At 39.9% G+C, this 18764-nt stretch overlaps 1 protein-coding gene across 1 annotated transcript; it reads left to right on the top strand.

Annotated features, from left to right (window-relative positions):
• The first annotated feature begins 8333 nt into the window (after positions 1-8333).
• LOC149178812 (putative ATP-dependent DNA helicase CHR719) lies at positions 8334-9650 on the top strand. Its single transcript, XM_089422245.1, has 2 exons — positions 8334-8920; positions 9150-9650. Exons 1-2 carry the CDS (start codon positions 8339-8341, stop codon positions 9648-9650), a joined length of 1083 nt encoding a protein of 360 aa, XP_089278371.1. The 5' UTR covers positions 8334-8338.
• The last annotated feature ends 9114 nt before the right edge of the window (positions 9651-18764 follow it).

Genomic DNA, 18764 nt, shown 5'->3' with positions numbered 1-18764 from the left:
GGACCCGAAAAACTACCAAAAATAGTAAATTGTGCTACAATTAAGGAAACTAAAAAACTGAAAGAGACACTGGACGGGGTCCAAGTGGAATAGGCGAGTTGTTATGCTTCTTATCCTGCAAAGCGAGACCCAGACATAGAAATAGCGAAGAAAAGATACCGAGACACAAAATATGCGAAGAAAATATACCCAGAGCACAGAATAGCAAAGATTTTATTATCCAGAGAGAAATGTTCACAGGCCTCTTCGAGGGGGCAACCTCCAATAGAGCAGAGCTCGATTACCAAACAAGACACAATACTCCTCGCAGGGAGTCTCTATCCTTTATATATGACTCATACATGCAATACCACGAGCCAATATCGTGGATTTTATTAATACCACCTATCTAATACTACCGCCTATTTACCATCTAACTAATACTTCCGCCCATTTGCAACTAACTGTGGTCCCGTCACTAATTGCGGGTTAACCACTTACAATTATTAATATGGGCTTTATTGACTCTTGACTATGACGTGATCCCATGGCATAAATAAGGGGGTTAGGGTGGGACCCTAACATGCCCTCCCCCTTAAGACTAGCCTTGTCCTCAAGGCTGAAGCTGTGGAAACTGCTGAAGAATAGCGGCTGGTTCCCAAGTTGCATCTTCTGGCGGGGTGTCTTTCCATTTGACTAGGACCTCCTTAATCACGCGGCCACGCAGGTGCTTGTCTCGTGTGTCTAGAACTTGTTCAGGTTGAAGCCAGATTGATCCTTCTTCATCCAATTCAGGTAGACTGGTTTGAACTCGGCAATTGGTCCCAATCACTTTCTTGAGGCACGATACATGGAAAACTGGGTGGATTTTTGCTGTAGGTGGTAAAGCCAGCTTGTAGGCCACTTCTCCAATGCGCTGCAGTACTTGATATGGTCCGTAGAATTTTGGAGAGAGCTTTTGACAGCCCTTGTCTTTGAGTGATGTTTGCTTATATGGTTGCAGCTTCAAAAAGACCTGATCCCCTTCTTGAAATTGGCGCTCTGAGCGATGTTGGTCAGCCTGTTGCTTCATACGGTTCTGAGCTTGATGAAGATTCTCGCGCAAGTGGGCCATCATGGTTGCACGGTGTTGTAAGAGTTGATCCACTGCTTGTACTTTGGAGCACCCCGTGAGATAAGAAGTAGGGGACGGCGGAAGTTGTCCATAGACTGCTTCATAGGGAGTCATTTTGGTGGTGGCATGATAGTTGGTGTTATACCACCATTCCGCTAGAGGTAACCACTGTGCCCAAAGGTGTTGTTTTTCTGAAGTGAAACACCTAAGGTAAGTTTCTAGGCATTTGTTGACGGCTTCGGTTTGACCATCTGTTTGCGGATGATATGAAGTACTGAGTTTGAGTTGAGTGCCTTGTATTCTGAAGAGTTCCTGCCAAAAATTACTGGTGAAGATGGGGTCGCGGTCGGACACAATCGAAGTGGGCATGCCATGCAATTTGAAGATTTGATCCATGAAAGTTTGAGCAACCAAGGTAGGTGTGAATGGTTGTGGTAGAGCGCAGAAATGAGCATACTTTGATAGTCGGTCCACCACCACCATGATGACGGATTTGTTCCCAGATTTCGGAAGACCTGTAATGAAATCCATGGAGACCTCCATCCAAATTGACGCCGGAATGGGCAATGGTTGTAATGTACCTGGTGTGTTGACTGTTTCCCCCTTGTGGCGTTGACAGACGTCACATTCTGCTACAAAAGTAAGGATGTCCTGTTTCATGCCAGTCCAAAAAAATGATCTTCTGGTGCGAGCGTATGTCTTCTGAAAGCCCGAATGTCCTGCAATGGGAGAGGAGTGCAATTCTGCCAAAATGCGAGTTTTGAGGGTGGATGTTGGTGAGATGACCACTCTGTCCTTGTAGCGAAGAATATCATTCTGCCATGAGTAGCCCTTGCTGGAATTAGGATCTGCCTGTAATTGAGAGATGAGTTGAGAGAGCTCAGGATGTGAAAACCATTCCCTGCGAACCTCTTCAATCCAGTCTGGAATGGGGAGGGATATTGCAAGCAGAGTACTTTCCTCCTCAAATTGGCGTGACAAGGCATCTGCTACCCTGTTGTCTTTCCCTTTCTTGTAAATGATCTCATAATCATAACCCAGCATTTTGGCTAACCATCTATTTTGTTGGGGGGAAGAGAGGCGTTGCTCCAAAAAATATTTAAGACTGTGATGATCTGTGCAGATTTGGAAGTGTCGCCCCAACAAGTAAGGTCGCCAGGTCTCAACTGCATGTAAGATGGCCATCATTTCCTTCTCATAGGTGGATAGGCCCAAGTTCTTCCCACTTAGTTGTTGGCTAGTGAAGGCCAATGGTCGCCCTTCCTGCATTAAGACTGCTCCAATACCTGTTCCCGAAGCATCAGATTCAATGACAAATGTTTTTGTGAAGTCCGGTAGTGCTAAGACCGGAGTGGAACACATGGCGGTTTTGAGAGCAGTAAATGCCTGTTGTGCTGCTTCGTTCCAGAAGAAGGAATTTTTCTTGAGAAGTTGTGTCAGGGGCTTCGCTATGCGGCCATAGTTGCGGACAAATTTACGATAGTAGCCTGTAAGGCCCAAAAATCCTCTCAAGCTTTTCAAGGTCTTAGGTTGAGGCCATTCTTGCATTGCCTGGATCTTTTTGGGATCAACCTTGACACCTTCCCGGCCCACAATGTGGCCTAAATACTCCACGTCTTCCCTGCCAAACGCACACTTAGACATTTTGACAAATAGTTTATGCTTGCTGAGCAGTTGCAAGAGGATATCTACATGCTTAAGATGTGCCGCCCAATTGCCACTATAGATGAGGATGTCATCGAAGAAGACCAGGACAAATTTTCTGAGATATGGTTTGAGGAGGTGATTCATAAGGCTCTGAAAAGTAGAGGGGGCATTACAGAGACCAAATGGCATGACCAAGAACTCATAATGGCCTTCATGAGTTCTGAAAGCTGTCTTGGGGATGTCAACTTCCTTCATGCGAATTTGGTGGTAGCCTGAGCGAAGATCTAATTTGGTGAAGAACTGGGCCCCATTGAGTTCGTCCAGCAAATCGTCCACCACTGGAATGGGGAATTTATCCTTGACTGTTAACTTATTGAGGGCCCTGAAGTCGGGACACATTCGCCACTCCCCATCTTTCTTGAGGACCATGACGACTGGAGATGAGTAAGGACTAATACTAGGACGAATGACACCTGCTTCCAGCAATTCCTTGATGATTTTTTCGATTTCATTCTTTTGGGTGAACGGATGTCTGTACGGCCGCACATTTGGGGGTTGGGCCCCTGGGACCAATGTGATGCTATGGTCATGTTCCCCTCGCGAGGGTGGAAGTTCATGAGGTTTGTCGAAGATCGTCCGATGTTTATTCAAAATCTGTTGCATCTCTGGATGAATTGGTGAAGACATGGTATCTACCACCTGGATGGCATTAAATTGAGCTACTACTCCATGATGGCCCTTTTTTAACAATTTTTCCATACGATGTGAGCTTATGATCGAAGGGTCTCCCGCTTGTAGCCCACGGAGAGTATGTGTGTAGTCGTTCTGCTTAAAACTCATATATAACTCCTTGAAATCCATTGTGATTGGCCCAAGAGTGCGGAGCCATTCCGCACCTAGGACAATGTCGCAACCCCCCATGTGTATTGCAAACAAGTGGGTTTTCAAGTGATAATCCCCCATTTGAATTTTGACATTGTCACAGCGACCTGCACATTTCATTGTGCCTCCATCTGCAATCTGGACTTGAAAGTTAGAAACTGCTCGGACATAACAATGTGCTGCTTCAGCGATCTTTTGGTGGATGAAATTATGGGTGCTTCCACTATCAATCAAAACTATTAGTGGCCGATGTTTAAGATAACCCCTGATTTTGAGAGTTTGAGGTGAAGAAATTCCTGCCAGTGCATGTAGCGAAATCATGGGTTCATCAGATACCATCTCCTGTTGGTTATCTTCGTCGGTCTCCTCTGGTTCCTCAAGTGGTGGATCTTCCTCGGTTTGGCTGGAGTCAGTGGCATCTATTTGAAAAAACTTGTGCTCTTTGCATTTATGACCCGGGGAATATTTTTCATCACAGTAGTAACATAGTCCCTGCTTCCTTCTTTCGGCCATTTCTGCAGGTGTCACCTTTTGAATCTTGAGTGTTTGGGTCATATTGGGGGCTTGTAGGGAACGCCCTTTAGCGGGAAAGTTGGGGCGGCTGGATTGAGCAGCTAAGGATCGTTCCACTTTACGGGCTACCTGGCAAGCCTCGTTCCATGTGGGGGGGTGGTGGAGTAAAACCTGAGCTTTGATGGCTTCTTTAAGACCACTGACAAAGCATTCCATGTAGAATTCATCTGTGAGACCCTTAGTGCGGAAAGCTAATGCTTCAAAAGCTGTAATATATTCATCCACTGAACCTGTTTGTCGGAGCTTAGTGAGACGACCCAAAAAAGAGTCTTCCTGTTCAAAGCGATTTCGAAGAGCTTTGGTAAATTGGCCCCAATTCTTAAATTGTCCATTGCAACGCTCATACCATTCCTTCCATTGCCAACGTTCACTGTCCAAGTACATGGTGCCCACCATAAGTTTAGTCCCCTCCTCTATGATATGATTCAAAAAAAAATACTGCTCCATTTGTGCTAGCCATGCAGACGTGTGAGATCCGTCAAATTTAGGCATATCCAACTTGGGAGGTCTCTGATTGGGTGGTGGATGGGTGTGCCAGAGGTGAGGAGAGTGGCTAGACTCCCCCTCATGGTATTCATGACCCTTATACGCCTCATCGTGTGCTGGCTCCTTGTCCTTCAGATCGTTCATCATGCCTTCGAATCCTCTAAGATGCTTTTCGAGGGTTGCCACTGTAGAGTGTAGGTGGTCCAGCTTTGCTTCTAGTTGGTCTATCTTTTCATTGGCCATTGCTTGAGCACGAGTTTCTACCATACACCCGTCTGATGAAAATTTGGGACCGCCTAAAAATTTCACTTAAAATTGAATGGTACCACCTTGCTCAGCTCGTCGTCCCGATTCTGATGGGCTAGGTTACCAATAAGCGCCCTGGAAGATCTCAGACTCTTTTTTTTTTTTTTTTTTTTTTTTTTTTTTTTTTTTTTTTTTTTTTGGAAAACTCCTAACGGAGTTTTACTCCTTTCTGATCAATACTGCAGTCACCAAATCCTCAAAATGTCAATGCCACCAAAAGTCCTGCGAAAATCATATGCAGGTACAGGAACCCTTCGCAACTACTCCGATCTGATGGATCTGAGATATCTGAATGGTGGAACACTGCTGCTGCTGATCTGAAATATCCGATCTAAGAGATCTGAATGGTTGAACAACTGCCGCTCCTGACTGGAATAGATAATGTGTGATCCCCCAATAGAAAATGGAACTATGGTCTTGGGGAGTGTCAGGTGCTACAGATCGCAATATACATAAGGGTCTGACAGTAGTACTCGGCCCAATGTTTCAGGGCTCTAACTAAGGAGGATCGACCGTACCCTTAGCCGTACAACCCGACTACCCTATCGTACGGGCGAGTAATCTCTCCGAGTGCTGTTCTCGGTGTACTGTAGCAACAAGACGGCCGAAGGATTATCTAAGGCGAGGTTTCAAGGGAGCTAGGGGGCTTCCTATATACCCAGAGGGTACGTGGAAGACAGTCCGTGCGCGGTTCTGTCTAATGCGCTACTACTCGAAGGGGTACCCACAGGGGTTACAAGGGAGTCCAACAGACGTGACCACCTCTTGTATTTCCTGCGTGCATGCCTCCCCAAATCCGCAGGTTTATGCGCTTAACGACAGATCCCGTGGTTTAAAGACGCCGGAACACGTCTCTAGCCTAAAAAAATTTGCTAAAATTTGGCGATCCCACCGAGCCCTGGAAAGTGCTCTGATACCACTTGTTATGCTTCTTATCCTGCAAAGCGAGACCCAGACATAGAAATAGCGAAGAAAAGATACCGAGACACAAAATATGCGAAGAAAATATACCCAGAGCACAGAATAGCAAAGATTTTATTATCCAGAGAGAAATGTTCACAGGCCTCTTCGAGGGGGCAACCTCCAATAGAGCAGAGCTCGATTACCAAACAAGACACAATACTCCTCGCAGGGAGTCTCTATCCTTTATATATGACTCATACATGCAATACCACGAGCCAATATCGTGGATTTTATTAATACCACCTATCTAATACTACCGCCTATTTACCATCTAACTAATACTTCCGCCCATTTGCAACTAACTGTGGTCCCGTCACTAATTGCGGGTTAACCACTTACAATTATTAATATGGGCTTTATTGACTCTTGACTATGACGTGATCCCATGGCATAAATAAGGGGGTTAGGGTGGGACCCTAACACGAGTGGCCACCAACATCCACCTGGATCATCACTAGAGCAGTTGTGTAGATATATTGAGCATTCTTCAAGTAGATGCAGACATTGTGTATAATAGTTTATCTCAGTTGGGAATTTAAAGGAGTGTTTGAGAATCTATTTGAAGACACAATTGAAGTCTTTTGGAATAGTCTTAAGAGTACATTTGAATCAGGTCTTGAATAGTTTTTGGGAGCAGCCTAATGACATATTTTGAAGTAGACTAAAGGCATACTTTTGTAGTAGTCTAAAAGCATTTATTGAAGACATCTTACAATAGTGTTGAAGTTGTTTTATGGAGTTGTTTTGAATGCATCTAGTGAAGAAATTTGGAAGACTTATTTATACTAAGGGTTGAGAATACATAGAGAACTATGGAGTTTACCTTGTGATCATTTTATAGGAATTTTGGAACATACTTTTGCTTACTCCTTGATAATATTTGCAACATTCCTTGTAGTTACCTTCCTTGTATCATATTCTTGAATACTTATTGACTTTCCTTGAACCATATTTTGAGTGAATTTGCATAAAAATTGAAAGGCAATTTTGGACAAGATCTTAAGCTACTATGAACGAACCTTTGAAGAATTCCTTGGGGTATTTTGGTAATAATTTGAAGCAGGATTGGAATCATTTGTTCTTAAAGCATACCTAAAGGGTATCTTGAGGATATCTAGTTGGAGCTAATAGATACCTTGGTGAAATTAGTAGAGACCTCATAATACATTGATGGAAGTCCTTATGATATGACCTTGAAGAAAATTATTTGGATGACATGAAGAGTTGTGGAGACACCTTCTACGAATCATAAAGTTGTCATTGATGAGCTAATCAAGGGCATTTGTTGAAGGTTGATTTAAAGATATTGTCAAGGCTTGTTATAGAAGTTTTTGGGAGGCCTTAAAGAACCATTCAACCTACATTGAAGATGTTATCACTCAAGAAAAAAAAATTTAAATTGTTCACCTCAGTTCGATTGTTTGTCAAAGGGTTGGTGTCAATTTTGGGTCTAGTCTTTTCATCTAGTTTTAGAGTCTAAATAGTTTGAATAGGAGTCTTGTTAAGAGTATTGTTGGTATGTATAAAGGGGTCAATTCTCTGTCTTAGTCTATCATTGGTCTCACATCTCACATGGATATCATATGTCCAAACTCGTTTCAAAGCCGAAATTGTCTAGGTGATTTCGTAGCGCCTGTAATCATTTTAAAGTGGTTTCGCAGCGCATAAATCCCTTTATCAATTTCGCAGCGCAACATGTTTTAGGTGATTTTGTAGCACATAATTCATATTTTGCACTGGCTGCGCTACGAAATTGGGGATTTGTTCGAATTCATAACCATTCTTTCACAGCTGTCATATCCATCAAAATCCATCAACAGTTGTCAGCCTATACACTTCGTCTATCATATCCGATAGTGTTGTAGTGTTAGCTACAATCAATGTGTTTCTTCACTTAACAATTTCCATGGCTGATGTGCACCAGCAGGTGTACGAACGAATCAAGGCTCCTTTGCTCACTCTGGTGAGTTCAGGAAGCCCAGAACAGTCATATGCAGTCTTGAGCCATCTACATCTGTTGGTGACACGTGCTTCAATACTGTTTTCATCAGATTATAAGCATTTTTATTGTCGCTACAATGACCCTTCATATGTGAAGAAATTGAAGCTTGAGATGCTTACAGCCGTGGCAAATGGGAGTAATACATATGATATTGTGACGGAGCTCAGTGAATATGCTGCAAATGTTGATGTAGCCATTGCAAGAGAGTCTGTCCGAGCAGTTGGAAAAATTGCATTGCAGCAATATGATGTCAATGCCATTGTTGACCGCCTTCTTCAGTTCCTAGAGATGGAAAAGGATTATGTCACTGCAGAAACTCTGGTTCTCGTGAAAGACCTTCCAAGGAAGTATCCGCAGTGGATCCTACATCATCAATTGGGAGCACTATGATGGGGTCTATTGATGGTAAATTTGAGCATGGTTATCTCATTACTGTGATGGTTGGTACAAGGAAAATGAAAGGTGTGCTGTACCATATACCTCCCACTGGTGCCAGACCACAAGGTGCATCTGTATCGACCTCTATGAATAACATCATAACTGGCGCTGAAGCTTTACAAATTGAGAATCAAATTGGTCGTCGGCGTAAGAAAAAAGAGATGTCACGGAAGGATCCAAATGCACCAAGGCAAAACAGAAGCGGCTACACCTTTTTCTTTGCTGAACAGCGAGCCAAGTTGAAGTCAACTGAACCTGATAAGAACAGAGAAATCAGCAAAATGATTGGTGATTTGTGGAATCACCTTCCAGAAGACAAGAAATCACATTATCAAGAAATAGGCCTACAGGATAAGAAGCGCTATAAAGGAGAAATGCGTGAATACAGGGAAAGGATCAGATTAAATGGGGAACAGGTTGTTGATGGAGCAAATCTCCATCAAACTGGCATGCACTTGGGAAGAAATGACAATGTTACAAAGAATGATTTGCAGGAACTATGGTCTCTTCTGAACTTGCTTCTACCTGAGGTATTTGACAATTGAAAAGCTTTCCATGACTGGTTCTCAAAACCTTTTAAAAAGGACGGGCCTTCTTTCCAATCCCCTGTAGACGATTGGCTTGAAACTGAGAAGAAAGTGATTATAATTCACAGATTGCACCAGATATTGGAACCTTTTATGCTTCGTCGTCGGGTTGAAGATGTAGAGGGATCACTACCACAGAAGATTTCAGTGATATTGAAATGTAAAATGTCAGCCCTTCAAGGTGCTATTTATGATTGGATCAAAGCAACAGGCAGTATTAGGCTTGATCCCCAGATGGAGGCCAGGAGAGTATTGGGCAATTCCAAAAGACAGATTAGAGCTGCGAAAGGTTTGCAACCATCCTTTACTAAGTTATCCTTACCTTATGGACTATTCTAATGAGTATGTTGTACGATCATGTGGAAAACTTTGGGTTCTGGATAGAGTTCTCATCAAACTCCACAAAGCAGTACATCGTGTCCTCCTTTTCAGTACAATGACAAAGTTGCTGGATATATTGGAAGATTACCTGCAATGGCGACGTCTTCATTATAGAAGGATTGATGGAACAACTAACTTAGATGATAGAGAATCGGCTATTCATGATTTTAATAAGCCTGGTTCTGAATGTTTCCTATTCTTACTTAGTATCCATGCAGCAAGAAGGGGTTTGAAACTTCAATCAGCAGACACAGTGGTCATATATGATCCTGACCCAAACCAAAAAAAATGAAGAGCAGGTTGTAGCTAGGGCTCATCATAATTGTGCCAAATGCTGTCATGGTTAACTGGAGGAGTGAGTTACATAATTGGCTTCCTACATTATCTTGTATTTATTATGTTGGTGGGAAAGATCAACGTACAAAATGGTATTCTCAGGAAGTTGCTGCAATGAAGTTTAATGTACTGGTCACTACATATGAGTCTGTTATGTGAGATCAGGCAAAGCTTTCTAAAGTAGACTGGAAATATATCATAATCGATGAGGCACAACGCATGAAAGACAGAGTCATATGATGGACTATTAAGATATCTCCCTGTGATTTATGAGGGCAACCTTGCTAAACTTGAACAAATATTGGAAATAATGGTAGAAGCCGCAAAGCTTTCATTGAAGCAGAATTCAATGCCAGTCAGCACACATGTACATGGAAAGGCTTACAACACACGAAGTACGTGGCACTCATTACTAATTCAAGAAAATCAACGTGGCTAATTACTTCCGAATAATTTTAAGGAAACCAAAAGCATAGTACCGGGGCAGTTTCCTGTTTCTCAGCAGAGGTAAAAGGATAAGACATTAAAGGCCAGCAAGCAACTACAGACACCTATCACAGCCAAACTAAAAGAGACCACTTGTCAGAGAATGAACCTGTTTTCTCCTTTTTCTCGTAGGAGCACCATCTTAATTGTAATAAATGCTATGTTCAGCATGATCTCGAATTAGAATCCTAATTGTTTTAGGTTTCTAGAGCTGTCAATTTGTAGTATGTTGTATTTATTAGTTAGTTTCAAATGTTAGTAGGTGTCATCATAGGCAGAATTGGAGTTCCCCTCACGCTGGAGGAGGAACCTCAGTTAGGTAGAAGAGCTCTATATATATAGCTGAAACAGCAATGTAAGGGGGGTTGGAAAACTTTATGACAGAGCATTGTATTTGGCTTATGTGAAGACACAGTTTTAGTAATATAATTTGGCTTTACTTCTCAGGATTCATGAAGGATTTCTATGTTCAGAATGTGTGATCTTATCCTTTCCTTAATGTTTTTTACAGTTGTATAGATGTATAATCACTCAGAATTCACTGATTGTGCTCTGATTTCCTGTATGCATTTATAAACTGTGGTTCCCTATGAGTTATGTTCTGAATATTCAAATGTTGAATGCCCTGACTTCTATGTAAAATCAAGATCATTGTTTATTGAGGTGTTGTTGACTCCACAGGCCCAATGGAAACTTGTTTAATGTTTTTCCAGCATCCATATTTGTCACAGTTATTTCACAAAGAGTTAGCCATCTTATCTTAATCAAAATCATTAACTCATCTAGAGAGAGCCCTCTCAGGTTGAGGAGGCTAAGCCTCAGCCTAAAGTAGGTTTGAAATAGTTACTTAGAGTCAACCTGACCAGCAGTCTATCAGGGTCTGATTTTGAGATAACAGAAGAGATAAAGCAGATTGACAAGGATGGTGCCCTAGAGGATAGGATTCCTCAAGAAGATCAGCTTGGAGCATGTGCCAGTGGAGAGGATTGGATCCCTAGAGGTTGGAGCCTCATAAAGACAAGGTTGGAGCCCTAGAGGTTGAAGCCTCGTGAAGTCAAATTTTGTGCTTGGAAAAGTACAAGTTGGAGCTTGGTGGATTGAATATTAGTTTCTTCAACTAGGGTTGGAGCCCTAAAAATTATTGCACTTGATTCATTGTAAAGAGGATTGAAGTCCTAATTAATATTATTAATAAAAAATATTTATCTTGTTATGGTTAATTTTGTGTTTTATCTAAATGATTTTAACTTGAAAATTAACAATTGTAAAAAGAAATATTAATTCACCCTCCTCTCATTATTTCCAACATCTTTCCAATGCCAATTTCCATAGCCAATAAATAATTAACCACTAGTGGATCCCATTGTAATGTTTTCCCCTCACTCAGCTTGGAGTACATGTCCCATGACCTTGGTTTGATTTTTTCTTTTATAATGTTTGTATATTATTTATTTACATAGAAATTTAACAATGGGTTGCTACAATCCCCTCCCCCTTGGGGGAACCCCATCCTCAATGTTCTATGACTCCTATGACCAGACAAAACTGTTGAAAACATGACAAACATATTTCTTATTGAAGCTTTATAAACTCTACTCGATACAGTATTTACAATGACACACACACACACACACGTATATAAAAGCACATTTCCTTCAACCAACAAATAAAGAAGGATACAATGCCTACATTTGATCATCGATCTCCCATGGAGCTCCCTTGGGACCAAAGTGTTTCCATTGCACTTTAACTTTCTTTACTGCTCAGTTCCAAAGCATGAGCTTCTTCCGATGCAATAATGAGGATTTCAAAAGGATTTCAAGGATTTAAAAGCATGAGCTTCTTTCTTCAATGATTTCAAGGATTTCAAAGCATGAGCTTCTTTCTTCAAGGATTTAAAAAGGTCCACAATAATTAGGCTCCAACTTGGCACATGACCCAATATTCAAGGAGCTCTTCTTTAGATCTATCAGCAACTACACATGATCTCCAACCTAAAACTCCTTGAATACCTTATGTTTATCTGCATAGATCTTCTGCCTATCTTGAGTTGCCTTCAAATTATTTTTGATAATCTACATCTTTTACTCCATCTCTTTCAACATATCTAGTCCAGTAAACACCCTTCTTATTGGATTACTCCAGTTGATAGGAGTATTATAGCTCCTCCCATAGAGAGCCTCAAATGGACTCATCTTCAATGATTCTTGATACCCATCATTATAAGAAAACTCCAACAGTGGAAGATACTCCTCCCACTTCCTTTGTTGATGCATGACATACATCCTCAACATATCATCAAGGATCATGTTGATCCTCTCTGTCTTCCAATCTATCTATGGATGATAAGTTGTACTAAAGGCTATTTTTGTCCCCAAGCCTGCAAACAGTTCCTTCCAAACCTTGGAAATGAACTTGGAATCTCTATTTGATAATCCTCTTTGGAACTTCATGCAACCTCAATGTCAACTTAACGAAGATTTGAGCCACTTCACTAGTTGAATTAGTAGACTTTAATACAATGAAGTGAGCTACCTTTATCAACTTTTCAACCACAACCATGATTGAATCATGCTACCTTGATGTCATTGGAAATCTTGTAATGAATCAAAATAGGTTGCAATACATTAGTTGGATGCTTACATTCAGCGTTCACATGTTGACAGTATAAACACTTAATAACAAACTTTGCCTACCTCTTTCTTCAAATCAAGCCAATAGTAGAACTTCTTGATAGTTGTCAAAGTCTTCTAGTATCCCGGATGGCCTAAATATGGCTTGAAATGGAACTCTCTCAAAATGAGCTTCTTTAATTAACTATTATCAGGAACATGTAACTTACTCATGAATATAACCATTCCATCTGTTGAGAGGTGATAATCCTAATCCCTATCACCCTCACCTTACTACTACAAGAATCTGCTTCAGTTGCTGGTACCTTTCGTAAGGATTCCCTACATTTAAGATCTGATCCTTCTAATTTGTCCCACGAGAGCTCACAATTGAAATATGATTCACCTATACTCTTCTACTAAGTGCTTCTGCAACTTGGTTCTCTTTGCCTTTGATATACTTGATTTCAAAATCAAGCTGCTCCATAGACTAAGACCCATGTCCTTTATCAACTGCATTGAACTTCTTATGCGGCGCCATATTTTCCTTTATTCTTCTCGCTACCACTCCAATCATGCTTGAACTCAAGCTTGCACTTTGACTGCTCATAGCAATGCTTCAAATTTTTGTTGCTTCCTCCAATGATTGAGGCTCTTCAAACTCAATATTGTCTTTGAATGATAATGGAAAATCCACTGATGAACCTTTGGATCTTTACTTTCTCATCCTTGAGATATGGAACATACCTCAATAGCTCTATAAATTTGGTTTTATATTCTTCATCTGACATGGAACCCATCCTGAGCTGATAGAATTCCATGGCATTTTGATCATAATACCTCTTAGATAGGTACTTATTTCTAGAGAGTCTTTCAAATTCTTCCCAAGTAAACTTATCTTCCCTGATTCCCCTGACATGCTTGACATCTTCACACCAGATATTTTCTTTTCCTTTGAGACTGAAATTATTTATCTGTTAGGCCCCTATACTATTAGTGTAACCCCTTATTGTTATTAGAACAACCCCTTTATTATATTGTTGTACCCATGTAGTCCCCATATTGTTACTGTTGTGCCCCATAGAAGCCCACCATTGTTATTATTGTGCCCTTACATTATTATTGTTATGTCGACTCTGATTATATTATGACCCCTTAGACTCCTATATATAGAATGGAGGTCTTTTCATTTGTATCATCTAAGAATTGTTCATTTTTGTAATGTAAAGGAGGTTTCCCCCTTGAAGAGTCTTATTTCTAAGGCGTTCATCTATCTTTTCTATATTTTTGTGAGTTGGTTTCATAACATTTGGTACCAGAGCTTTGAATTCTAGGGTTTCACTGCTCCAAACAGGTCATTGTGTCATTTTCACTATAACTTTTTTTTGTGACGTTTCAGATGCTAAAAAATAAACCCATTTGGGTTGAAATCATTCTAAACCTCAGGTCCAAATTTCATAGATTTTTGAACTACATTTGCGGATATATGATCTGAGGAATTTAGCCTTTTTGCAGACTCCCGAATTACATTCCAAATAGGTGACCTAGGGAAAATAGTCATAACTTTTGTTTTGAGAATCAGATTGAAATTTCATAGGAAGTTACAGAAAGAGGACATACTGTAGTTTACAGTGTATATTTTTCAGATCCTAAGGTCAAAATAGTGACACGTGGCACTTCATACAAGTTTTCTCTTCTGAAAAGGTATATAATCAGGTCATCTTGGGAGATTGTGCATAACTCTTTCTTGGAGAATCGAAATTCAATCATACTGGTGGCATTGGAAAGAGGATGCAGAGGGCTACTGCATATCGTGATTTCAGAACTAAAAGATCCAAAATTATAAAGTTACAGTCATTTCAAGATCGAGCTCCTAAAATCAAGAAAGGGCAATACGAGGAAGTTTGATGGCAAGGATCCAATAAATTGGATACTACAGATGGAGAAACATTTTGATCTACATGGCATACCACTATTACAAAAGGTATGTATTGCATCTTCATATTTAGAACAAGATCAATTTTTATGGTATAAAGGGCTTTGTTCTCGTAAACAACTTGTTACATGGTCAATTTTCACGGAGGAAATGATAGCACATTATGAGGATACAAAGAGCAACACCTTCTTTAGAGCAACACCAAAACAATTGGAAGAAAAAAGAGGAAAAAGGCTTTGTCTCAAAGCAGAAAGCAAAATTATGGCAACAAGGAAGTCTACCCCTCACAACTATAAAGATGGAAGTGTTGTTTCTCCTAGCCTTCCACAACATACAAGGATTACACCACAACAATTGGAAGAAAAAAGAGAAAAAGGGCTTTGTTACAATTGTGATAGAAAATGCACTAAAGGTCATAAGTTTGCTGAGAATAAATTATTTTACATAGAGTATGAAGAGGAGGAATAAAAGGATCAAGAAACATCAAAAGAAGAGGATATACACCAGGACCCAACCCCAGAGAAGAAAGAAATGAATCTGAGCATATCTTGTAAAGCATTGGCAAGAATTACCACTCCTCAAACTCTCAAGATAGAAGGAAATATCAAGAAGAAAAAGTTTCAAGAAGTGAAAGATCACATCAAGAAAGAAGAAATGAATCCAACCATATCTTGTAATGCATTGGCCGGAATTACCGCTCCTCAAACTACCCAGATAGAAGGACATATCAAGAAAAAAATGTTCAAGATGAGAAATATCACATCAAGCATCAAGAAATGAATCTGACCATATCTTGTAAAGCATTGGAAGAAATTACCACTCCTAAAACTCTCAAAATAGAAGGACATATCAAGAAGAAAAGGGTTCAAGCAATGAAAGATCACATCGAGCATCAACAACAAGTTCTCCAACTTTTAAAGGATAACGCCACTTTGGTGCAAAATTGAATGAAACAACAGGTAGATCAACATTGTAGTGAAAAATGTTTTGATGTAGGTGATTGGGTATTTTTATTGCTACATCTCAAACAAACTATTTATGAGAAGGAAATGTTGGCAATACTACATGCACTTAAGAAATGGCGACCTTACCAAATGGGAAGACACTTCAAGGTAAAAATGGATCATGATAGTCTTAAATACTTTTTAGAACAACTATTATCTTTAGAAGAACAGAAAAAATGGGTCACACATATGTTGGGTTATGACTTTGACATCATCTATAGAAAAGGGAAGCAAAATTTTGTTGCAGATGCACTCTCAAGAGAGGATGAGGATGTGGAAGCATTGTTTTGTGCTATTTCTATTATCCAACCAGATTGGATAAATGAAGCAAGGGATGAATGGAAGAAGGACGAAGAAATATGGCCACTCATTCAAAAGTTGCAAAAGATCCCAATTCAAACAATATTACTAGAACTTGAAAAGGAAGGAAAAATCATATTGGAACCTGGAGCAGTCACAGAAACAAGAACCTGACAGCTACGAAATCGATCAATTTCAGAGTATCTCATCAAGTGGAAGAACTTACCCGCTGAAGATTCCACATGGCAGGACAAGAATTTTATACAGAAGCATCAAGAACTACTCAAGCGTTGAGGACAACACGTTTTGAAGGAGAGGGGCATGTTAGGCCCCTATACCATTAGTGTAACCCCTTATTGTTATTAGTACAACCCCCTTATTATATTGTCGTACCCATGTAGTCCCCATATTGTTACTATTGTGCCCCATAGAAGCCCACCATTGTTATTATTGTGCCCTTACATTATTATTGTTATGTCAGCTCTAATTATATATTGACCCCTTAGACTCATATATATAGAAAGGAGGTCTTTTCATTTGTATCATCTAAGAATTGTTCATTTGTGTAATGTAAAGGAGGTTTCCCCCTCGAAGAGGCTTATTTCTAAGGCGTTCATCTATCTTTTCTATCTTTTTGTGAGTTGGTTTCATAACATTTATCTTGTCTTTCATATTCTTTGAGTAATCATGAAGTCTGAAATTTTTTATCATTCCAAGTAATCATGCTTATGCATCCTTTGATTTGGTCATTTTACCATTAAAAGTAGGAGGCTTAGCTTTCTTTAATTCCTTTGTCAAAAAATCCTTCTCACTCTTATGATGATGCTAGCAATAATGGTGATGAGATCTCTTATAAATAAATCTAGAATAAAATCCATGCATATTAGCCCTCCTCTCAGGTGTACTGAAGGATTTTCCACTCTTTATTGTATTATCACAGTCCATCCTATACTTTTTTGAGACTAGATTCCATCTACCCCATTAGTCTTTTCTTCCTTTTTGTCTCTATGATTTATTCCTAGTTGTCCATGTCTCACTAAATTTGAAAGCCTTTGAAGAATGGCTACATTAACCTAAGCTTGTTTTCTTGAGCTTTTGCAAGCTTTTCCTACTCTTCAATCAACTTATCATTATCAACTTTACAAGTTATGATCTCTTCCCTCAAACTTCTTAATGTGTTTTCTAGATCAAGAGAGACTTGCTCTCCTTGTTGCACAAATGATTTCTCCCATTCCACTAATTTTTCTTCTGCTCTGTGTAGGGAATCGTATAAATTGTACTCAACCACATTGCTCTTCATCTCTTGACCTTCTATTTTTCTGCAACATACCACTATTAGATCAACCAAATAAAAGGCAGAATTAAAAGCATTACCTAAATTTACTTCTAAGGAGGCTATTACATTTCCATAGGTCAATCCAGATTAGCATGATACATAATAATATAAAAAACATATCAGTTCATGCATGAGTCAAGATAATAACAAAAAATTATTAATAACTGACATGCATGCAAGATAAACATATAGATATGCATAAAATTTGTGTTTACCCTGAGTTCCAATGTTGTAAACCTACTCTGATACCACTATGTAACACGCCACCCCAGATTTACCCACTTTTACATGCTTACCAAGGTAAACATGAGCTGAGAGTTATTATGCATGACCAAACTTCCAAGATGAAGTTATGGAAATGTGTTCCACATGTCCAGAATAAACTGCAAACACCCAGATACACATGATCACACTAATATATGCTTATCTTTCCATGGTGATGAATTTCCCTAAGCTTATACCAATCCTTGACCTAGATTACTTCCCATTCGCACACATGCAGGCCTGCCAGTGTACCCAGAGGCTTCCAGCCACATGCATAACCCATCCTCAATGTCGTTGTGGCCGAAATTTCCTAGTTTTGATACTGTAGCAATAGACTTTGTTCCAAAATTGTAGGGCCATCATTCAAGCCAATTGCCTAGACTTTTCCATAACTCTATCAATAGTGTGTGTAAGTCTTCATGCTTTTTTCTTCGAATTTGTTGTGGCTCATGCTTTCCCAGCACATATTATTCATTTATAGAAACACTTTGTAACTATTTTACTTGTAAGTCATGAATGCATAGATTGTTCATTGTTTTCATTAGTTGCATCAAATTTTCATTGAGAAGGCTTGTTGCCCTTTCATACTAGCTGCAATAAAACACAAGTTATCTCATGCAACCATATAAATTATCCAAGAGCCTTTCAAACCATGAAACAAATTAATAACAAGAGCACTTCATATAACAAGAAATAAACTATGCATGTAACATACACTTAACCGATAAATGATTCATGTTGGGAACGGGATCCCCCAAGGACAGTTTTGGGACTAAAATCCCATGCTTTGGGTCAACTTTGTAATAAAGTAGTAAAGTCTCCGCATTTTTTGGTCATGGAGTGCGAAGGTGTCAAGAGTCATAAAGGGTTGTCCACCCTTATTTTGTAAATTGTAAATTCAGTTGTAAACATCTACCCATGGTCTGCAGACCATGGGATTGTATAAAAACAGCTAAGTAAGTAAGCTCTAAGTAGTCTTAAGTTAAGTTAAGAAGAAAAGAAGTCTTGGAGTCTTGGTAGCGGAGTCTAAGTGTTTCGGGTCTTAGTGCAGGATCTAGAGCCGAGTGCACAGAGGCCTAGGGTAGAAGTCCGCAGCTAAGTGCGCAGACCCCTACAGATGTGTGCACAGGGT

The sequence above is a fragment of the Pinus tabuliformis genome, chromosome 4_1 (genome assembly GCF_031772625.1).
Source record: "Pinus tabuliformis cultivar Carrire ecotype Pingquan chromosome 4_1, CPIR1, whole genome shotgun sequence".
NCBI lineage: Eukaryota > Viridiplantae > Streptophyta > Pinopsida > Pinales > Pinaceae > Pinus > Pinus tabuliformis.
The sequence above is the reverse complement of the archived record's forward strand: the minus strand, read 5'-3'. Positions and strand labels throughout refer to the sequence as shown.